Source organism: Staurois parvus, unplaced genomic scaffold, assembly GCF_062004578.1.
Source record: "Staurois parvus isolate SC_StPar_1 unplaced genomic scaffold, SC_StPar_1.0 ptg000011l, whole genome shotgun sequence".
In the NCBI taxonomy this organism is placed as follows: domain Eukaryota; kingdom Metazoa; phylum Chordata; class Amphibia; order Anura; family Ranidae; genus Staurois; species Staurois parvus.
This window is the reverse complement of record NW_028317807.1, coordinates 34,566,459-34,590,809: the sequence shown is the minus strand read 5'-3', so window position 1 is coordinate 34,590,809 and position 24,351 is coordinate 34,566,459. Positions and strand designations below refer to the sequence as shown.

The 24,351-nt window shown below is 40.3% G+C and overlaps 1 protein-coding gene across 1 annotated transcript in view; it reads right to left on the bottom strand.

The window, feature by feature from the left end:
• The window catches only part of LOC149474167 (uncharacterized), a 210,072-nt gene that overhangs the window by 82,053 nt on the left and 103,668 nt on the right, over positions 1–24,351 (bottom strand). Inside the window, exons 34-37 of the mRNA XM_089672650.1 lie at positions 20,261–20,354; positions 17,412–17,539; positions 14,453–14,534; positions 10,098–10,203 (exon numbers count right to left, since the gene is read on the bottom strand). Of these exons, the coding sequence (XP_089528776.1) occupies positions 10,098–10,203; positions 14,453–14,534; positions 17,412–17,539; positions 20,261–20,354 (410 nt within the window). The remainder of the gene's footprint in view (positions 1–10,097; positions 10,204–14,452; positions 14,535–17,411; positions 17,540–20,260; positions 20,355–24,351) is intronic.

Sequence of the window (24,351 nt, the reverse complement as noted above, 5' to 3'; positions counted from 1 at the left end):
ACCAGGAACCAATTTGGGAGAAAAGGCACCCTTTTGCTCAGGAAACTTGATCTGCTTAAGCCAAGGCTGACGGCAAGTATTCTACCGCTCAACTTTCTTTCTGTTATCTCCCTGTTGTGTTATTGCTCTCTGTATTTATATATATATATATATATATATATATATATATATATACACATTGGCTACATCTTTTTCTGTATTTATATATATATATTGGCTACATCGTTTTCTGTAAATACTTTTGTTGCACCATTTTGACCTTTTTAGTAATAAATCTTATTTTCTGAAAAGTGTTGAACTGTTCCTTAAGCTCTTTAATGCAAACTAAGAATCCCTGTCTCTGAAGAGCACTACTGTGTGTTTTTAAACCTCTGTATACCTCTGCCTGCGGTGACAGTGGTATACAGACGATTATTCAAACTTCATAGTGTTATTGCTAATATTGCAGAGTTTCCTACTTTTCTCTACAAAAAGGCGGTGGTGGCAGTGTGAAGGGTTAATTGCGTAATTACCCTGACCCCGTAACAATCGCTCTCAGGCTGCAGATACATAGATTGTGGTCCATTAGCTGGAAAATCTTTGTGCAGGGTGCAGCTGAGCGTGGCATTGTTACGCACGTGACAGCACGGTTTTAGATTGGCTAGTCCTTCGGTCACGAGTTGGTGAGAAGGGCTGGGGGTCTGACGCCGCGACCGTCACACTGAGCACAAGTGAAATAATGGTGTTTGCTCAAATTGTTCACAATAGGTACCTCTGCACAGACCAAGAAAAAGTCAACATTCAAAATACAAATATATTGTTTAAAAAAAAAAAAACCAGGGCACTGTTTTGTAACCTTGTATAAAAAGACTCACAACCTGTGAAAATGAAATCTAAGAAATTTTGACAGGAGTTATTCAGAAAGCAAGTATTACAGCAGTGGAAAGCATGTGACAGAACATAGTTTGCGCGGAGTTTATGCTGCTACAGGTACATGTGACATGATTTCTATTTGCAAATAAAAATCGTAAAAAGGGTGGTTTTAATCAAGGGTTCAAAGAGGGCATACATTTTAGTTTCGCCAAAACAATACATGCCAGCTACTAGAACTGTACGCAACAAAAAAATGTGTTTTGTTTCGTTTTTAATTCATTTGTTAAATTAATCATTCCATTTCATCATATTCATTATGCTAGAATGATTAATTTTCAGAATTTGTTTTGCATATTCAGATTTTTGTTGTATATTTGGATTAGTTTCGTATATTCGGATTCGGCTAGACCAACCAACGAAGAGAAATGGAATGAGCTGATTGGACAATATCCGAAAATACAAATGAAACAAAATTAATTTCAGATTAATTTGTTATGTTCATTCATTACAATAAGAAATGGAATGAGCAGATTGGACAGTATTCAAAAGAAAGAATGGATGAATTTCGGAATCATTCAATATGTTACGATACAGAGATTCTGATGGATCCATCTTCATCCAACCCAAGTAGGAATCATCATCCTATTTCACATTTATACCTTACTGTTTATTGAAATATGTTTGCTATAAGCAAGCATTTAACTGAATGAAATCGATTAATTCAGGTTTTTTTGTTGTGATTAGCTGTGATTGACCACGGCTAATTACATGACACAGATAGGCTGTGATTGGCCCAGTCTGTGTATGTGATCACTGTGAGCAATCACAGCTAGTGATACAATTGTATAAAATGGATGGCATGAAAGGAAGCCATCCATTGTTTACAGCTGTCATGTGACCTGCTGTGATTGGTCATAGCAGGTCACATTGTACTGGCAACGGGCCGGTACACAGATCTGTCATCGGCTGTGTCCGAGGTACACAGCTGGTGACAGATGTCGCCACAGCATGGCCCTGCGGGCACGTGCAAGACACGATCTGGGAAGGACCTCATACAACGCCCAACCGGATTGACGAGAGGTGGTTAAACACACAATAGTAAAATCAGTCTGTATATGCAGTAAAGTATGCTTGTTATACTCACTGTGGAACCGAAGGGGTTAGTCCTGTGCATTGTGTAAAACCGCTGTTTGATCCTCACTTCTCTGATCCTCCCTTTCTTCCAGTGTCCCCCTCCTACAATCAGGTCCATAAATATTGGGACATCGACACAATTCTAACATTTTTGGCTCTATACACCACCACAATGGATTTTAAATGAAACGAACAAGATGTGCTTTAACTGCAGACTGTCAGCTTTAATTTGAGGGTATTTACATCTAAATCAGGTGAACGGTGTAGGAATTACAACAGTTTGCATATGTGCCTCCCACTTCTTAAGGGACCAAAAGTAATGGGACAGAATAATAATCATAAAACAAACTTTCACTTTTTAATACTTGGTTGCAAATCCTTTGCAGTCAATTACAGCCTGAAGTCTGGAATGCATAGACATCACCAGACGCTGGGTTTCATCCCTGGTGATGCTCTGCCAGGCCTCTACTGCAACTGTCTTCAGTTCCTGCTTGTTCTTGTCTTCAGCAAGTGAAATGCATGCTCAATCGGATTCAGGTCAGGTGATTGACTTGGGCATTGCATAACATTCCACTTCTTTCCCTTAAAAAAGTTCTGAAACAGTTGGCTGACTATGAGCAGATAACATTGCCCGGAACACTTCAGAATTCACCCTGCTGCTTTTGTCATCAGTCACATCATCAATAAATACAACAGAACCATTTCCATTGGCAGCCATACATGCCCACGCCATGACACTACCACCACCATGCTTCACTGATGAGGTGGTATGCTTAGGATCATGAGCAGTTCCTTTCCTTCTCCATACTCTTCTCTTCCCATCACTCTGGTACAAGTTGATCTTGGTCTCATCTGTCCATAGGATGTTGTTCCAGAACTGTGAAGGCTTTTTTAGATGTCGTTTGGCAAGCTCTAATCTGGCCTTCCTGTTTTTGAGGCTCACCAATGGTGTACATCTTGTGGTGAACCCTCTGTATTCACTCTGGTGAAGTCTTCTCTTGATTGTTGACTTTGACACACATACACCTACCTCCTGGAGAGTGTTCTTGATCTGGCCAACTGTTGTGAAGGGTGTTTTCTTCACCAGGGAAAGAATTCTTTGGTCATCCACCACAGTTGTTTTCTGTGGTCTTCCGGGTCTTTTGGTGTTGCTGAGCTCACCGGTGCATTCCTTCTTTTTAAGAATGTTCCAAACAGTTGTTTTGGCCACGCCTAATGTTTTTGCTATCTCTCTGATGGGTTTGTTTTGTTTTTTCAGCCTAATGATGGCTTGCTTCACTGATCGTGACAGCTCTTTGGATCTCATCTTGAGAGTTGACAGCAACAGATTCCAAATGCAAATAGCACACTTGAAATAGACCTTTTATCTGCGCGTTGTAATTGGGATAATGAGGGAATAACACACACATGGCCATGGAACAGCTGAGAAGCCAATTGTCCCATTACTTTTGGTCCCTTAACAAGTGGGAGGCACATATGCAAACTGTTGTAATTCCTACACCGTTCACCTGATTTGGATGTAAATACCCTCAAATTAAAGCTGACAGTCTGCAGTTAAAGTTATTTGTTTCATTTCAAATCCATTGTGGTGGTGTATAGAGCCAAAAATGTTAGAATTGTGTCGACATCCCAATATTTATGGACCTGACTGTATCTCCTGAAAAGACATATCATGTGAGTCACTCTGCACATGCTCAGTTTGGTGTGTATTCCTGTAGAGGTTTTTTTTTTTTCCTTGGAGAGTGCATGTGATCAGCACAGGGCCAATCAGAACTGTCCAGACAGAGGTCAGGGGTTCTACATCCTCCTAGAGCAAAATGAAAACTCCTCCTACACGTTTTAACATGTGCTCAGCTGGACACTGATAGAAGTCACAAGACTGCTCTAACTGCTGATGAGAAAAGGTATTTAGCAGTTTATATTTACTAAAATAATTGCACTTCCATGTTGTGTGTACTGTGGGAGACCAGATATAGTGAATGTAGGGTCTGGGGTTTAGTAACACTAAAGGCCCAAACTATTGCATCATGTCTTGCCAAGTAAAACAAATTAATACAAATTAATTAGTTGTTTTGTTAGAATTTATTTCAGATTTGTTAAAATTCATTACTATTGTGATACGGAGATTTGCAAACATCTGTAACTCCGAATAACGTACATATTGTTTGAATTTCAATCCATAACAAAATGAATCGCTCAGCAGTGTGGAACTGCATCGTGAGTAGGGGGCGGGCACCACAGGAGCCGAGTCTCCTCCCAGCCTCTGTCCCCAGTGTGGAGCCGAATTGTGAGAGGGGGTGGGCGCCGCCCGTAGGTGCGGTTATACAGGAGCCAAGTCTCCTCCCAGCCTCTGTCCCCAGAGTGGAGCAGCATTGTAATAGGGGGGCAGGCACTGCCGGCAGGCGGGGTTAAACAGGAGCTGAGTCTCCTCCCAGCCTCTGTCCTCTGTCATTATGTTAGCATATGGCCTGGTATACGGAAGTCGGCAAAAAACTAGATGAGGCGGGGGGGTGGGATGGGGTGTTGTGTGAGAGCTGGCAAAGTTTCCTTTTCCTATTAACTAGCTGGTGATTGGTTGTGCGGACCGCCTAGCAACCAATCACCAGCTTGTTAATAGGAAAAGTTAACTTGGCCAGCTCTTACTCCCCTGTCCAGTGCTGTGCTCTGCTGTAAGTCTCTGTATCCTAAATGTGTAAATTATTAGTTTTCATTTTTTTATGTCATATTTAATATAGCATCAAAATATTTATTTAGCAAGGCAATAATGAGTTCTAAAGTGCCTATAGTAGTCAATCATATTTTACCCTTATTTTATCACAGTCAGATCAATGAAATATGATTGCAGATTGCTTGTATTGGTTATTTAAATTTTTTTTCTTATTGTAATTATAACACTGAATAAGGAAAGAAAAATAACCAATACCAGCAATCAGCTGTCATATTTAATTGATCTGACTGTAATAAAGTAAGGATAAAATATGATTGGCTACTATAGGCACTGATCATTACTGCCTTATTAACAAACTATTTAATCCTATATTAAATATAACATTAAAAATATTTACTTAAGGCAGTAATGATGTGCACAATGTAGTAACCCATAGCAACCAATCATAATGTATCTTTACATGGCTTACCACAGTAAGAACAATAAAAGGTGATTGGCTGTGTGTGTGTGTGTATGTATGTGTGTGTGGGGGTAGAGGACTTGGCTGGGTCGAGGGTGATGGGGGTAGAGGACATGGCTGTTAGGGGAGGGGGTGTGAAGGGGGCTAAGAGAACATGGCTTTGCGGGAGGAGGGGTGTGTGGTGGGGGTAGAGGACATGGCTGTGGTGGGGAGGTAGGTGTGAAGAGGGAATAAAGGACATGGGGGTGGGAGGTGTGTGAAGGGGGGTTAAAAAATGCTCCAAGCTTATAAACTTTGAGAAGTCACACTTAATATTTTGTTTCCCTAATAATGTAAAGCACTCAGTTTTCTTTAATGTTTACATTGCTTTATGTTTATATTGTTAAGTTGTTAATATTTATTTTTGTAACTTAATTCTGCATAAAACATTTAACATGTCATGTCGTGAGATAATTTACAAGGGTGTGTTTAGGGGCGGAATTAGGGGTGGGGCAGGGTAAGGGTTGGGTGGGGCAACTGATGGCCAGTAACTCTTAAGGCCTGGCTAGTAGCACAGGACTTGAAATTTTGAGCACTGGTGTAGGCAGGGCCATCTTTAACGCAGGGCAAAAGGGGCAGCTGTTGGCCCTGTCATTGTTGTGGGACCCAAAGCACCTGCCACTTCAGCCAGCGCTGCCCAGGAAAGTCTGGAGCAGGGATGGGTGGGGAAACATTTTGGCACCATGCTACAGAGAGCTACAGCCAGGAGCGAGGTCAGTGAAGTCTGTTCATTCCCATTAGATTCGACAAACATTTTCCATCCTTGTTTTGTTTTAATTTTTTTGACCTCTCGGAAACTCTTAGATAATCAAACATTCTAAAAACTAGTTTTTTTATGACATTCTAAATGTGTAAAGCCAGCTTTACACTCTCCAGTAGACATTAAACAATATGACAAAAACCCTTACGGGGAAAATGTATTGCTGAATTCTTAGAAGGTATAAGATGCTAAAGAATAATTGGGCCTACTACCATTCAAAATGGTAAATATAATTTTTTCAGGGACTGATCTTTAAATGTAAAAAATCATTGAATTTTCAAATGGTATTTGTTTCTTACATCATTGTGCCTGAACTGGTACTCTTTGCTGTACCCGATAAGAAAAGTTGCCAAAGAGAGAAAACGTAAACACATTTATCTATAGTTAGCAGCAGCTATTTACAGAATACTTGCATTTTCCATAAAAGTGTTTTTGGGCTTTAAGAGGTATACATTATATGACCCACAATTATTAGCATTTTATATCACAGACATATTCTGTAGTGCAGTACAAGTAATATACAGAAGCATGCATATAATAGTCCCTGAAAAAACATGCATACTGTTACCATATTTTGGGGTCAACCATGTACATGAAGTACAAAAATGTTGATGCTCATTCCTTCTAATAATATATGTTGGCAGCAACATGTTTGTTTGTGATAGATTTTGGCAATGTTTGTTGGCATAATATTTCTTTTACTAATAAAGTTATACTAGTGCTAAAATTGTAAGTTGTCATAGAAATATTTCACTAGGGCTTTGCTTGAGAAATAAAGATAAGAACATGAAATGTTTATTATGACAGCAATATTTTCAGCATTACTGTAATGGTTAAGGCACGGGTGTCAAACTAGCAGCCCTCTAGCTGTTGCCAAACTACAAGTCCCATGAGGCACTGCAAGACTGACAGTTACAAGCATGACTTCCAAAGGCAAAGGCATGATGGGACTTGTAGTTTCGCAACAGCTGGAGGACCACGAGTTTGACACCCCTGGCTTAAGTTAATTTAAAGTAGAACTATTTTTTTTTTTCATTTTGGATAGAGAAAGGGAGGGTTAAAACTCCTGTCAATTTTTCTGTAGTCTGTTTTCCATTGGGAGACTTCCATTCACTCCCTGTCCCACAGCCAAAGTAAGAAGTGAAAGGAAATCCCTCAAGAGTGAGGGAATCCCTTGTTGTCACCAGAGACACCAGAAATAGTGTCCCTATAGGAAGGTTCCCCACTATTTCTGTTCTTGTGACAAGCCAAAATTAGGGATTTTCTTTTATTTTTACTCTCAGTAATAATGATAAAAATGGACAAATAGATCTTTCCAACGGGGACAGCAATAGAAAACCGGACAGAAGTTCTAATCCCTCTCCACTCTATCCAAAAGTAAACTAGTTATTCTTTAATTTACAGTATTTTATAAACAAATACCACACAGAGTATATGCACGGGGGTCAAAACTTAGTGTGTTCTTTCTTTCCATAAAAAAATAACAGTGCCAAGTTTACAAAGGAACTTAAAACAATGCCTGGAATAAGCATATTCCGATCACAGGGAGATATACAAATTCCATGTAACTATTGTGCCTAGAAGATGGACCCAGCTATTCTGCAGTGAGACCACTGTGCTAAACCCTAGCCAACATGCTAGCCAATGCCAGACTGTGTATTTTTTTTCTTTCAAATGACCCCCACTGCAAGAATCCAGAAAAGCATTTGTATTACGTAGGAGATAACAAGTGTTATTTTTAGCAGAGCCGTGGCACAAGCGCTGGAGTAGTTAGGAAACTGACTCAAGGGAATCTCCCTGGCGATCTGGAGGAGAAGCTAAAAGCTATAATCATGATGGATAGTAGTATAATTAAGCTGTAATGTCAGTGGGATTGAATGCAGGACCTGCATAATGGCCTCTCGCTGCAAGATAAATGCAGGCCTAAATCTAACGTGTTTATGGAAAATAAGCGGTGTCTAGAGATCATCAAAATGCTTTATTTTCTCAGTAGAAGAATCACAAGTCCTCCAAGAATCAATTCCAGCGCAGGGGCGGACTGACAACTCATGGGGCCCCCGGGCAATAGGGGATCATGGGGCCTCTGTGTCCTTGCCGAAACTCAAAAAAGCCTATGAAAAAGGTACCAGGGGCATCTCATGGGGCCCCCTACTGACCCCGGGCCCTCTGGCAGTGCCCGAGTTTCCAAATGGTCAGTCCACCCCTGTTCCAGCGGCACTATTGTTTGCACTGTTGCTAAGTGACTAAACTTCTATCAAATATTTATCATCTGCTGCCCATCGCTCAGTGGGAGGTTACTGCACATAATTAAAGGTCTAGAATTTAGACAGAAAACAGAAGTCATTTTTTGTACTGTAGAAGATATTTTAGGCACAGCGGTAGAATACATATTTAGATCCTAAATAAAAGGGGGATACGATGCAAGTCTTTTAAGGTGGCTTGGGGGGCTAGGGGCTATTTACCTTACATGTGAAGTGGATTGGAGCTGTGTGAACAGCGGGCTGCTTATTCATATTCAACAGATGGAAGTACCTTGACACATTCATGTAACTTCAAGCGCTACCATAAGCATCAATTTTACATGAACTGTTAGATACTGATGTGCTAGAAGTATCGTTGAATATTGATACAGTACAGACTGTCATACTGGGATAAGGTCAGTGGGTTTTCAGAAAAAATGCCTGGTCTGTACTGATATCTAAGTTCATAGTGTGATCTAAAACTAAAAGAATACTTTAATGCATAAGCAAAAATCTGCAGAAGGTGAAAGCATTTCATGAAAAAGGGAATATTTTACCAGCTAACAAAATATTACTGATACAAGATAATGAATTCCCTCTCACATCGAAGGGTAGGGTTTTGAAAATTGGCTATATATATATATATATATATATATATATATATATATATATATATATTGGGACACCCCTCCAAATCATTGGATTCAGGAGTTCCAATCACTTCCATGGCTGCAGGTGTATAAAATCAAGCACGTAGGCATGCAGACTGCTTCTACAAACACTTGTGAAAGAATGGGTCGCTCTCAGGAGCTCAGTGAATTCAATTTTGGTACCGTGATAGGTTGCCACTTCTGCAGTAAGTACTACCATGAAATTTCTTTGCTACTAAATATTGCACAGTCAACTGTTAGTGGTATTATAACAAAGTGGAAGAAACTGGGAACAACAGCAACTCAGCCACAAAGTGGTAAGCCACATAAAATGACAGAGCGGGCACACGCACATGCTGAAGTGCACATTGTGCAGAAGTCACCAACTGTCTGCAGAGTCAGTAGCTAAAGACCTCATCATGTGGCCTTCAGATTAGCACAACAACAGTACGTATAGAGCTTCATGGAATAGGTTTCCATGGCCAAGCAGCTGCAGCCAAGCTTTACATCACCAAGTGCAATGCAAAGCGTCAGATGCAGTGCTGTAAAACACACCGCCACTGGACTCTAGAGCAGTGGAGACGTGTTCTCTGGAGAGACAAATCACTCTTCTCTGTTTGGCAATCCGATGGACGTGTCTGGGTTTGGTGCTTGCCAGGAGAACAGTACTTGCGTGACTGCATTGTGCCAAGTGCCCTTACCCAATCTATGCAAAAACTATGGGAATTTTTGGCTGCAGTCCCACTTTAATTTCTTATTCACTCCATAGCACACACCTCATGTGCCTCCATGACTCCCCTCTAGTCACTTCCTAGAAAACTGTAAACCCACACTGAAAAAACTAGGGGTGCCGCTCGAGATTTCTATGTATCCCAGACCGGTGTCTTACACTGAGGGTGCCCCCATTGTGTCCATAACTAAGCCTCATGGGCATGGAAAAATGCTTCAGAGGGGTGTGGCTGCTTTTACTATGATGACTGTCAGGTCCTGATGGTGTGCGGGTTGTTTCCTTTCTTTATAATAGAAAACTGTAGACATGTTTATCAGCCTATGTACTTTACTCTCCTGCAGACTATGATTTACACCCTCTGCATTCTTCATACACCTAGCACAGCTCAGGATTAGTAGAGAGATAATTATCTGTAATAATTTATAGATACAATAAACGCCTCATAGATGGACCATCATGGGTTCGTGCAATGTGCACATGTATAATTAACTTCCACTGTAATTATATTCAGTTGCACTGTTTCAGACTTCTTACACTGAACTTTTTTTATTTTTTTTTTCTTACTGTATTTTGCAGCCTCATCACTTGGTAGATTTGCTCTCAAGAGGAAGTTGCTGAAGCTGTTTAGGAATGCTGGGAGACTGTGAGGACCCTCGTTATTATACCAAACCTGGACATAAGAACATCAGTTTTAGGTTAATGTTCATATTGGCATTGAACAAGCAGAAACAAGCTTTTGCACCAACAAGTTTGCAACAACAGATGTCTTTAAAGCATTGGTATTATTTGAATTAAATAAAAAGGAAATAGGAAAGAAACATAATATTGTTAGCAGACATGTAGCACCCAGCTACATTCACTCCCTGGTTATCTCTCACCTTGACTACTGCAGCTCCCTACTCATTGGCTTAAATGTACACAGGCCATTCCCTCTTTCAGGCCATCATGAAAGCTGCTGCCAGACTTATCCACCTTACCAACTGTTCAGTGTCTGCTACTCCTCTCTGCCAGTACGTCCACTGGCTTCCGCTCACCCAACCAATAAAATCCAAAATCCAAACAACAAGTTACAATGTCATCCACAACTCTGCCCTGAGCTACATCACTAATCTTGTCTGAAAATGCCATCCAAATTGTTCTCTTCAGTCCTCACAAGACCTCCTGTTCTCTAGATCCCTTGTCACCTCCTCTCATGTTCCCTCCCGGACTTCTCCAGAGCCTATTTTATCCTGTGAAATTCTTTAACCCAATCTGTCCAACTGTCTTCTACTCTATCCACCTTTAGGTGATCCCTGAAAAACCATCTCTTTAGAGAAGCCTATCCTGCTTCTAACTAACAAACTGTATTTCTACTTTCTCCATCAGCCTACCCTCACAATTATAAACTGTTGTATCACTTGACCCTTCCTCTTAGATTGTAAGCTCTAATTAAGCTTGTATTGAATTGTATTGTAACATGGCTTTTTTTTAAAGTGCTGCGCAAACTGTTGGAGCTATATAAATCATGTATTATAAAAATGCTTTACTAGATTACTATTGGGATAGGATGGACAGGGGACTTTTTTTCTGACTGAGAGCTTAGGAAGGCAAGCATCCAACCATCATAAAAATTCTATTATCTTCTTGCATTTACAGTATGTGTAATATATTTATGCTTAGAAATGGGATCCGGTTGACCCAAATTATGGCCCCCATATTAGCTTAACATAAGTTTCCTTTGAGAAAATGCTACTGATTCCTCACCTAGTTAAACATTTATAGGGACAGTTTCAAGCATTCAGCTGGGCATCACTGACTGAAGCATTTTCATTTGTGCAATGCTTATGAACATCTTCATTTTGCAGGTCTGGAGAGTATGGGGTAGGGTGTATTACAATCTATTTGGAGCATGATATACAAAAGTGAAATGGTCAGGTCAAAGGATTCTTTCCCCAGAGCACTTAATGCTGTAAATCTATAGTGGATAATCTGAGTGGAGTCACACATCACTGCTGGAAATCATGCTCTTAGCGCCTCTACAGCTCTCCCACAATTGCACCTCAATTTCAAAGATATGCTCTTGAAAATCAGCAAGTGCTAGTGAATTCTATTTTCGACAGCATTATCTGATAGGATATTTGGGAAAACCTTTTGTAAGTTATTTGCTACTAAAGTAGGTAACAATCCACAAATGAGATCTCTAAGACCCAATGAATTGACCACCCTTACTAGACCAATTAGCTGGTTGAATCTACCAATGCACATGTCACATCAGTAAATCTACAAAATTAACTGCATGTGTTTGTGGCAAATGTGCACCTAGACACATGGCCTGACCACCATTTTGTTAAGGGCTCTCATCATGGTCCTGGTTTGCAGATGTCATTCTCACTCCAGTCCTCCCCCCACTCCCTCTCACTGAATGGAATGTGGTCTGTGTGTGTGCACTGGGGTCACAAGTGCATAGGGCACAGCTGGTAAGCTTCATGGTTGTAACCCAAATTAGCCTGGTTCCAGAGTGTCTGACAGACCCTTGCCTGGACTAGGTCGTAAAGGTATAACTCAGTCAGTCACTTGACAGGCAAGCATTCCAGAGAGTCATAAAACGTACATCCCACTTGACTCATGTTTCATACAAATTCATAAACCTCAACAGGAACAGAGCACATTAAAATAAAGCATATATTCAGATAGGCCATTTTACCACAAGTCACCTGATACCTTACATCCCTATGTGGCGTCTACAGGAGAGTAGAAAGCAATATGTTTTTATCTGGAATGGTAAGATATGCCATATTTGGTGTCTGGATGTTCAGAATATGATTCTGCATATTAATCTGTCAGTGGCTAGGATTCTACATGTACCTATGGAAGGTTATTGACCATGGTATAAACTTGGAGGGATTTGGTCATAGCCTGGGTCTCCACCTAACACCCCTCCCCAAATGAGGCGATTGGCCCTTGGCTTCAGTAGACACCCCCTGCTGGGACACTAGAAAAAAGTCTGTCATGCCTGGAGAAAGAGAAGAAGAGATTCTCTCTTTTAACACCAGGAGCCATCTTTGGGAGAAAAGGCAACCCTTTTGTTCGGACACTTGGACTCTGCTTAAACCAAGGACTTCTGCAAGTATCCTACCTTCTGAAACTTCTTTCTTTTATCTCTCTGCTGTGTTATTGCTCTCTTTATTTATATATATATTTGCTACATCTTTTCTGTAAATATTTTATTTGCACCATTTTGACCTTTTTAGTAATAAATCCTATTTTCTGAAAAGTGTTGAAACTGTCTCTAAAGCTTTTAATGCAAAGTAAAAGAATCCCTGTCTCTGAAGAGTGCTACTGTATGTTAACCCTCTGCGTACATCTGTCTGCGGTGGCAGTGTGTATACAGACGCTTATTCAACCAGCATAGTGTTACTGCTAACATTTGTGAATTTCCTCCTTCTCTGTAAAAAGGTGGTGGTGGCAGTGTGAAGGGTTAATTGCGTAATTAACCTGACCCAGTAACAATCGCTCTCAGGCTGCTGGCACATAGATTGTGGTCCAGCGAGCTGGAAAATCTTTGTGCAGGCGCAGCTGAGAGTGGCATTTTTACGCAAGTGGCAGCGCGGTCTTAGATTGGCTGGTCCTTCAGTCATAAGTTGGTGAGAAGGGCTGGGGTCTGACGCCGCGCCCGTCACAGTGTTCAATTTGATTTAGCAGCCAGAGAAAAATTGGCCTGCCAAGAAGAAGGAAACTCTGTTATTATGTTACTTTTCTAGCATGTGAACAAGCTATCTTCTATAAAACCTGAAGTGCCAAATATATATGCGGAATGGTTGCCGTTTGAACCGCATCCAATCCACATGGCATGTGAAACTACATTGCTTCCCATGGTCCCTGTTCACATACTCTATGTCCAGTGCACTGGACGTGTGGATTCAGTGTAGATTGAAAAAGAGTCCTGTCTGATTTTTGAGCAGTGCGGTCCAGTTCAGGTGCGGTATACAGGCTACTGACTTCTATGGGCACAGCTTCTGAATCGCACATGTCATCAGGTTTCAGCACAGTTTTCTCCCCCCTCCACCTGAGCAAAACCAAAAATCCTTGCAAAATTGCATCCAAACAAGTCCTGAACCTGTGAACAGTGCAATTCGCAGTTGTATCCTGAGCGGTCCTGAACCTCTGAACAAGTAGATTGCAGTCCGCACTGAAACCAGACCTTGAAATCCGGAACACGAGTGAATAGGCAAAAAATGTTTGTCCTCTGCACCAGCCTGAATTTGATATCAAAGGGAATTAGAGAGTTATTGTCAGTCTATGTCCATTTCCAGCACTGACATATTTGTCATGTAGAAGAGTGACAATAACCAGCTGTTTTAACCTAATTGTTTTAATTCGTTAACCTGTATGCCTGACAGAGGCACTGTAACACTGCATTCAGCAAGAGTTTTTTCAATGTAATTATTTTTCTGAAAATTTATCAGGATTATGTTATAATACCATAAAGCACAGGTCTTCTTTATATTTTTCTTCATGCCCCATTGTAGGCTGTACTCTTCCCCACCTAGAGGTCTCAAATGGTTGAATTTTGTGTTTTACTTATTTTATGTTTTTTTTCCTACATGTCTTCAGTCTGCTCAGGTGAAATGCAGAGAGTGCAAAATCAGGCTCATTTCTGCATAGAAGCTTCTAACTTCAGCTTCTTGATTGGTGTCTATGCAGAAGTGAGCCCGATTTTGCACTCTCCAGCTTCAGTAAATAAACTCCTGGGTGTATAGACTATATCTTGACAGCACTGGGCAGGAGATGAATATTTCAACCAGATCTGAATTTTTGTTTTTATTACCTCCTGGGACACCAATAAGAAAATTCACTGAGTCGGTTTTTAAATATAACACAACACATATGGAAAATAAATGCATTTTTGGGTAGTTCCTAAAATACATAATTGATGTTACCTTGTTTAGAGTTAGGTTTTCAGGCAGAGGTAGAACATTTGGTATTTGTGACTTAGGAATGCCAAAACTCCATCCTCCATATCTGCAAGAATGCAAGCATATTATAGGTATTATATCAATAATATTGAGAGGAGTGTTTCTATAAAATAAATTTATGCATCTTTAAAGTGATTTTAAACCTTCATGTTTTTTTATTTGAAATAATAAACATGTCATACTTACCTGCTCTGTGCAGTAGTTTTGCACAGAGCAGCCCCAATCCTCCTCTTCTGGGATACCCCACCAGTGCTCCTGGTTCCACCTCTTCTGTGTGTGCCCCCATAGCAAGCTGCTTCCTCTGGATGCACTCATGCGGGCTCGATCCCGAGTTACATTGCCTGCTTCTATAGACACAGACAGCATGGCTAGGCCCTGTCCCCCCACGCCCTCCTCACAGGATTTGATTGACAGCAGCAATGGTTCCCACTGCTATTAATCTGCCTAGTGAGGAGGGAGAGAGGAGAAAGCCATTGCTCTCAGACACAGCGCTGGATCGAGAATGGGCTCTGGTAAGTATAAGAGGGGCTGGGGGGAATCCTGTGCAGAGAAGGTTTTTTTACCTTAAAACAGAGAATATTTTAGGGTAAATAAAAACCCGTTAGAACCACTTTAATTTAAAAGAAGAGCTCAGATACAGTTATGGGAATGGTCCAACTCACGCAGAGCTCTATGCTTGCAAGTCAGTGAGATTTCAAGTAGACCTGTCATGAGATAAATAGGGGAGCTGCTATTGCTAACAATATATTCATTAGTTATAATACTTTCTGAGTCACTGGAAAAACTATACAAATTAGCAACATAGGTGAAAATCAGAAGTCCCTATGCAAATGATCATTCTAGGTCAGTGTCTTGTAGTATTCAAACAAGCGGTTAAGCGTGGTAGCCAATTAACCAGCATTTTCAGGTCAACCTAATATTATTTACCTGTAGGCAGTTGCCTACTTGGTGCAATATGTTTTTGTTATAGTTTCATATTATGTTCTGCACTGTATTACTACTGTTAATGTAGGAGTTAAGAATTTCTTGATGAGTCATTCTTCTTCTCCTGTGTTCATGTGACTTCCTTTTCTGAAGCACAGAAATTTAGGGAAGAGCTGCCTTGTGGCCGCTGTCCAGGATGGAAATGTAAGAGAGAGGACCTGTGGAGTTCATGTAATTGATTCAGACTGTGCAACACCCTTCAGTGGAACCCAATATGAGGTTCCAGAACCATGGACTTTCTGCTAAAAAAAGACTTTGTTCAGTTCAGGTATAGGCAACACCACAGTGCAGGGCAGACAGAAAAAATAACAACTATTTGTCAACATGCTAATTCTAAGTGCACAGCCAGAAGGGACTCTGTAATCTGCAAGTGTTCTTTTTCTCTAAGGATGTTTGTTACTTGAAGATGTATGTACTTTCTTTGAATTGTCATTGCATGTGGAGAGTTTATTAAGTAAGAAGAGATGCCTGGTCAGAATTACTAAAGGGGAACCAAGTTTAATTCTTAATTCATGATGTATTCAAAAGAACTTGAAGTGAAACCATATTTCACTCAAGCTTTGAGCAGTGGCAAGTGTAACCAAATTAACCTTTGAGGGTATGAGTCTACTAGTGAACATTCTAGTCCAGGGGCGTACTGAGATGCCCCTGGTACCTTTTTCATAGGCTTTTTTGAATTAGGGCATGATCCCCTATTGCCCGGGGGCCCCATGAGTTGTCAGTCCGCCCCTGTTCTAGTCAACCTTTATGGTTGAGGAGCAAAGCAGTGTAACTTAAGAAGTAGCAGCAAGTCAGCATTAGAAGCAGGTGATGGTGGCAGGTGACAGGGATCTGGTAGTGAGTGATTAGGTGTACTTCATGTTCCTCACTTAGTGACTTGGTCTTGATATTGGAACCTGCTGCACTACAGGGCCCTGCCAAGGATCTAACCTGGAGCTGCGGTATGAAGGCCTTGCTAAAATTAAATATGGTGGCTTCTCTGTGCGCCCAAGGGTGTAATATGTTTATGGGAAGTGTCAAGCTATAAGACGGGCTGGTTGAGTTAAGAATTACTTTCTCAAAATGCTAAAGAGTCCATTGTTAGGGTAGGTAGGAACAGACCTAGCTGCTGGCTGAAGAGGAGAGATGTGGTTCTTGTTAGTCTGTGAGTGGGGCTAGAAAGAAGTTGCTTCTGACCTGTAAAGCGCTATTGTTATTGACTGAACTGTATTAATTAATTGGCCTCTGGTCTGTGAAGTGTTAACGTCCATACAGAGTAAGTGGCTTCACTGTACAAAAGTTATATAGCTTGTAGTGCTATCAGGTGCCCCTAGGAGAAACGAATGAGGTGTAACACCCCACCTTTCACCATACCTAAACCTAGTGTCTCTCTAAGGAGACAAAGACAATTTAGATAAACATGAATCTCTTGAGATATTCATCCCTCTCTCCCACCCCCTTAACCCATCCTGCCCAGTGTAAAGTTTCCCTTATCTGGTAAAGCCAGTTATAGTCACGTATATTCCCCCATCCAAGTCCCTTGCTGTCACTGTTCTCCGCTAATCCAGTACCATACATTAACCCTTGCCATGCAGTCTCCTTTTCTCCCATTGGTCCGACAGCAAATCTAATTTTGATCCTAAGAGGACCCCTCTGTTGGCTGCCAAATAGGAATTGTCCACATCAAACAGGCAATGATATGAACATCTGGAAGAAGGACCTATCCAGAAAGTAAATAGAGAGGAGAAGGACCTGGCACTGGATAATCATGTGGCCACAGTTTAAGCTAAGTGGAAATGGATATTTAGAGTTTTTTTTCTGAACAGTCAAGTAGGGTGGTGGAGGGTTGTGGTGGGGGGGTGTATTTTTATCCTGGAGTTGAGCTTTAACATTTAAAAGACGATGCACTGAAATTGGAAGACTTGGCTGAAGCTCTCTTCCACACAAACAAGGTACTTACCGCTTCTGTATATATTTCAGGGTTGTATCCATGAGATAGTTTTCTATGTTTGTTCCAGTGACATTGTACATCATTTGTTTGGAGAAGGTCATGCGGTGAGGAGGAGTGCTATCAGATGAACCACAAGACTGCACAATAAAACACAAATTGCTGTAGTCAATAAGGCAGTGAGAAGTACAATGTAAAGCTTTGAAAGCCATAGTAATCAGACATTCTCTCCTTATAGTAATATGAATTCTGATTTGACATGGGTTGCTGAGCTTTGCAAATTATTATTACTATTTGCAGTTATTGCTTATTAACTACCCAGAGCCCATCAGACCACAATCCAGGGAAAGATGCAGAGGCATACTCTGTTGTGAACAAAAGTGTATGTACGGTATATATTTTTTTAGCTTTGTAAGATGTGCACATCCTATCTTTATTAACTACCAGGGCAAGTCAATATCCGCTTCTAATAAAAGCATTATAGTGAGGACCAGGATCAACTTTAAAAGTCCTGAGCAGTGACTCAACTTTGTGACCTCAGCACGGCTACACTGATGTTTGAACAGAGTATGAATGCTCAGGTCATGTGACATATACACCATTAAACAGGAACTAAGTAGAGCTTTAACACACTTCCTACAAAATTATTTACTAGATGTGTGTGGTTTACTATACAATTGTAATATTTGTCTACTATACTGTATGTTCAATCATAATTGGAAAATATTCTAAAAAAGTTGATTTACCACACAAATGCTGTTTCTACAAATGCTGCTAATTGTTCTATTTCGAGCACAAGTAAAATGACCTAGAGTAATCTTCCATTAACCACTGAGTTTTCACTCTGCGGCTCAGTATACAGGCAGGTTTTAATGCTGAATTTTGTACATTCAGCATGTAAGGCACATTTTTAACTCTGAACTTACCAACGACAGCACAAGACTATCCATGCTTCAATTTAATTGTGTGTCTAATGTAGTTATTGACTAAACAAATTTAAAGAGAACCTTTTCTTTGCCCATGCAGGTAAAGGAAAAGGTTAATTTGGGTCCCTGCCTCCCCAGCAACATGTATTCACCTTTCCTTGCTTCTAGTACTGTGAGACTCCATTCAGCTGCCAGTGCTGGGAAAAGAAAGCCATTTGTATGCTCCCAAGTGTTGAAGCTTACATTATTCTATGGACTACATCTCTGGTCCCATATGTCAAGCTGGCTGGGACAAACATGTGGTACCTAGTTAGTGCTGTCACTGTCACTGAAAGAGGAGGAGTAGGTATAGGCTAGCCCATACCTTGAAGAGCCAGGTCTCAGTCTTTCAGATCTCCCAATTCCCAGTGATCAAATGGAGCAACACAGGAGTGAGGAAAGGTTGACACATTCTGTTGGTGAGGAGTTAAGTGACACATTTCCTTTGCACTGCATGTGTAATGGAATGGTTCACTTTTTGTCACATAACCCCCCCCCCCATGTTCCATTTTAAAATAAACTTATGTAGAGTAGACCAGCGGGTTCACTTAACCTGTTGGTGATCACAGCCTCAACAGTTGTGAGATATTTATTTGTTTTTTTGCCTTTTTCCCACTGGAATCATTTTTTCAGTGAAACTTCATATCACGTTTGAAGCAATTTACTACTCTATGAGTGCTCTTTGGCCAGATCTCCAGGTGAAAACTGAGGGAAAAAAGCCTAAGAAAAGCAAACTGATGCAGCCACCATATCTAATGATTGGTAATTGGCACTACATTACATTTTTGGTTTAAGGCCCCTTTCACATGGGCTAGATCTGGTTTTGCTCAGCAGGTTGATCTGTGCACTGATCCACTGCTGAGCTGAGTGTAGCAACCAGAAGACAGGTCGGTGTCCACATGGATACAGCCCATTCTGCTCTATGGGCAGTCACATGTAAACGGACCGACTGTCTGTTTACACCTAACTGCCCTCCAGATGGAGGGGAATGGATCCCCTTCCATTGGTGTTTCAGAGGTAGCTGGGTATAAATTGATACAAGTCTGTTCACATCTGACTGCCCATAGAGGGGAAAGGAGGGTCCAGTTGGGTCCACATGAAAAATGGACAGAAGGACCTGATTGGACTGCTCATTTGAAAGGGACTTAATTGTCCCCTTCCCTAGCTTTACATTCACTTTTTCCTGTTCTTCACCAATGCTCTGTTCAGCCACTGGGATTAAAAAAAAAATTAGGTTTTTGAAGTCTAGCCATTTGTGCTTCATATTTTACTCAGTAAAGTTGTGATTACATAGAAAATAGACTAAACAGTTAGTCAATGACAGAATTCACTGAGTATATTATATATAGTTATATGACATAGAAAATCATTTTACAGACAGTCTATGTCTTAAAGCCATGATCCTTGAAGCGTGGGGTCTGGCAGTCTCTGTTGTCTAATCAGTTTGTTATAACTAATAGCCAAGTTCAAGATTTTTGCAGCCAGGCCCCAGACTCATATATATATATTTCAAAATATACACACAACACTTCCAAAATGTATTTTATATATATATATATATATATATATATATATATCTCAGAAATAATATCAGTCAAAATACTTTGTACTGAGATAAATAGTATATGACAAAATGCAGCAGCTAAATATACATTTAATTAGTACAATCACAATAAAAGCTGCCTAAAGTTACTGTCTGCTTATTGTGATTTTTCCCTTTGCACTTTGTCATTAATAAACACATTTAGCTTGTTATTTGAAGAATGCAGGAAAAATAAAAAATTTTCACGAGACAAATCTAACTTTACTACATTTCTAATTGGCAACCATATGATTTAACATAAGGGTTATACATCTTCAGTCAGATGGAGAACACAGAGATCTCATTTCACCTACCATGATTCCAGCTGAGCAGTTGCAGTTGTTATATGTGGGCATCTGCTCACCAGTGTTGTTCCATGACCCCAAGCTGTTCTCAGACAAGCATTGCCTATAAGAAATGTGGCAGAGGAATGTATTAAATCTGCTGGTGCAATTAATAATTTACTACATATTTCCCAACATGACCCTTTAAACTGGACATTCTCTCAACTACCAAATGCAATTGCCTGAACTGAATGAGGTGATTTATTGCCTGATTTTATGATGTCTATTATTGTGGCCTACTATATGCATAAACCACATAATGGTGGTCACTTGTATGTATCTCTGCTCTTTTTTGTTTTGTTTTATATAAAGTGGAGAATAAATAAATCCCGTTTTTTTCTTTTTTGCTGTCTGTGTCTCATTTACGGAGCTTATTCCACTTACTGTGGGAGATACATCAGAAAGTGGGGAAATCCCCTCTGAGACAGTTATCACCAGAACAGGTGTCCTCATTAGAAGATTTCTTATAACTTCCTGTTATAGCGACAAATGATGTAAAAATGTTGATTTTGCATAACATTTCACACAAGTGGCCACCAGGACAGATAGAGAAAGTGAATAATCCTAGGGCAAAAATAGACTGCTATTAAAACTTGACAAAGGTTCTAGGCCAAATCTATTAAAAACTAAAGTTTTGGTTAGAGATACACTTTCAACAACTAAATGGGATCTCATGAGATAAAAACAAAAAAAGGGTTAGGTTTAAGCCTGAATTAAGGGACATCTGTCAGCAATTTCTAGAGATCTGTGTACAAAGAAATGTCCTATGGCCCGTACACACGGTAAGAAAATTGTATGAAAATTTCCATATGAGGAATGATCAACCAATTATCTAATTCTGACTTTTTAGACAACAAAAACTGAGGGTGCAAGCTAGAAAATGTTTATCATATGTGATCACAACATACAATTTTCATTAAATGTATACAGTTATCATACAGAAATAATCAAATAGAAAAAAACGAGCATGATCAGAAACCAGAACAACCCTACGCTTCCTCTTCTACTACTCTAGTATGTAGCTGCTTTTGTCTTTGTTTGCCTTTGTCGGCTGAGAATTTTCTTACAAGTCAATACCATTCTGGCTACACCATGATATGCACTTTTGTTTAAAATTAGACAATCCATCGTTCTATTTTCTCATAATGTGTAGTAGGCTTTAGGGTGGATAGATGGGCAGATCTCCTACTGGCAACAATAGTTGATGAGAAATCTCCATGTTTAATCAATATCTTAAAGAACACAAGAACAATTTCCAAAATTTACCAAAACTGAGTTTTATAGAACATTTGTTTAGCTCATTACATGAAAGTAAGTTTAATAATATAACTTAGATTATAAAATCTTCAGTTTTACTCAAATTAGTTGATACAAAAATTAATACGTCCCACAACAAAAAATACTACATCTAGTATCTTGTATGACCTCCATGATTTGTAAGGACAGCACCAAGTCTTCTAGGCATGGAATGAACAAGTTGGTGACATATTGCAACATCAATCTTTTTCCATTGTTCAAGAATGACCTCTTTTGGAGCCTGGATACTGGATGGAGAGTGATGCTCAACTTGTCTCTTCAGAATTCCCCATAGGTGTTTGATTGGGTTCAGATCAGGAGACTTGGCCACTAAATCACTTTCACCCTGTTCTTCTTCAAAAATGCAACAGAAGCCATCAGTTCCAAAAAACATTTATCTTGGTCTCATCACTCCAGAGTAAAGAGTCCCAGTAGTCTTCTTCTTTTTTAGCATGGGCCCTGGCAAATTCTAGGTGGGTTTTTTTGTGCATGGGCTTTAGGAGAGGCTTTCTTCACAGACGACATGCATGCATGTCACTCCTCTGCAGTGTACACTGTATTGTGTCATGGGAAACAATCACCTGGTTTGGCTTTCTACTTCTTTAGCTAACTGCAGTGAACTTGCATGGTGATTTTCTTCAACCCTTCTCATCAGAAGATGCTCCTGTCGAGGTGTTAACTTCCATGGATGGCTTGGACGTCTCTGTGAGATGGTTGCAGTTCCATCTTTGTTAAATTTCTGTATCACTTTTGCTACAGTATTCTGACTGATAAGTAAAGCTTTGCTGATCTTCTTGTAGCCTTCACCTTTCTTGTGTAAAGAAATAATTTTCTTTCTTAGGCCTTGTATCATTTCTCTTCCATGTGATGCCATTTGTGGACACTGTCAGGAATGGACTTGCCAATAGTGGTGGGACTCACCTGCCTTGTGGGCTGCAGTACCAGGGCTGGCCAGCGGGTGCTCTCAACAACCAGAGGTTCACTTCGGCAATTAGCCATCACCTGGGGCTGATTGCAGTTGTATTTAAGGGATGGCCAGACCTGCAGTCTGTGCCTTGGTGTGTGTTTTTCCATGGGCCCCTGTACCTTGTAACCTGCATTCCTGTTCCTGTTTCTGCCTGACTTGTTGCTGACCCTGCCTGATCCTGACCTCTGCTGACTTCTCCTGTTTTGATCCCTGGCTTGTGACTCTGACCATTCTCTCTCCGCCTGCTCCTCCTGTACGTACCTGCCCGATAGTTATCGACCCGGCCTGCCTAACTACGTTGTGCTATACATGTGTATGTATCTGGGTATCTGTATCAGTTTAGGTTTGGGTTTGTTTCACCTTGTTGTATGTATTTGTGTTAGCTTGGGGTTTGGTGCACTGCGTTTATGTTTGTATTGTTAGTCTTTATTAAAGCGTCTTATTTATACCATATCTGAAGCTTGTGTTTCCCTGTCTCAGTCCACACACTTCTGGTCACACCCGCATCCCTGACAGACACAGAGTAGATGCTACCATCTCTCGGTGTCCTTGGTCGTCATGCACTTTTCCAAACATGACAATAATACATAACACATCTAAGGCCACTGTTTCATTTCTGAAGAACAGGGTGAAAGTGATTCAGTGGCCAAGTCTCCTGATCTGAACCAAATCAAACACCTATGGGGCATTCTGAAGAGACAAGTTGAGCATTGCTCTCCATCCAGCATCCAAGCTCTAAAAGAGGTTGTTCTTGAAGAATAGAAAAAGTTTGATGTTGCAATATGTCGCCAACTTGTTCATTCCATGCCTAGAAGACTTGGTGCTGTCCTTACAAATCATGGAGGTCATACAAAATACTAGATGGAGTCGTTTTTGTTGTTGGGTGTATTCATTTTTATATCAACTGATTTGAGTAAAACTGAAGATTTTGTAATCTGTTATATTATTAACCTTACTTTCATGTAATGAGCTAAACAATTGTTCTAAAAATTCAGTTTTGTAAAAAGTTTACAAATTGTTCTTGTGTTCATTGAGATATTGATTAAAATCTTACTTTTCAGAAGGGGTGTACTCATTTATGCTGAGCACTGTATATATATATTTTTATTTTTGAGGCTTTAAGTAGCTCTGTCTGTACTGAGAGTCTGCCAACAACCAACAAATTAACTGACTAAACGTATCCATCCTACAGTGAAATAATAATTAACTTTTCATTAGGCAGAATTTTAATGTCAGAGTGTTCTATTTAGTACAAAATATGGCAGAGCAAAATTCACCATGTGTTTTCCACACAACAAGGAAGCAGGGTGCTGCTGCTTCCTTGTTGTGTGGAAAACACATGGTGCATTTTGCTCTGCCATATTGTGTGGTTGTGCTTGCATTTTAGCTGTGAGGCAAGCAACCTGGGCATACTAAGAGCTCCCCCTGGTGACTATTCCACTGTACTGAAGAGGCTGCATCCATGTCCTTAAAGTGGACCTCCGGTTTGAGAATATATATCCAGATGATGTCCATCCATCCCAGGCTGACTCTATTCGTATCCTGAAAGGGACCCCCTGGCAGACCTTCGCTTTGTTGATACATTGCGCATTTTCTTTGCGCGTCCGGTGAGTGTGCATTTTATACATATCCTGCCCCTCACCGAGTCTTATGAAAGCAACGACTTTGGGAATATTATAATCACCTTTGAGCTCTTTTTACTGTGGACTATTAACCCATTTATGAATATTGCAATTATACGTTTATCCGGATTATATTTAGTGCTGCACTTATATTATATAAATGCTTTTAATATGCA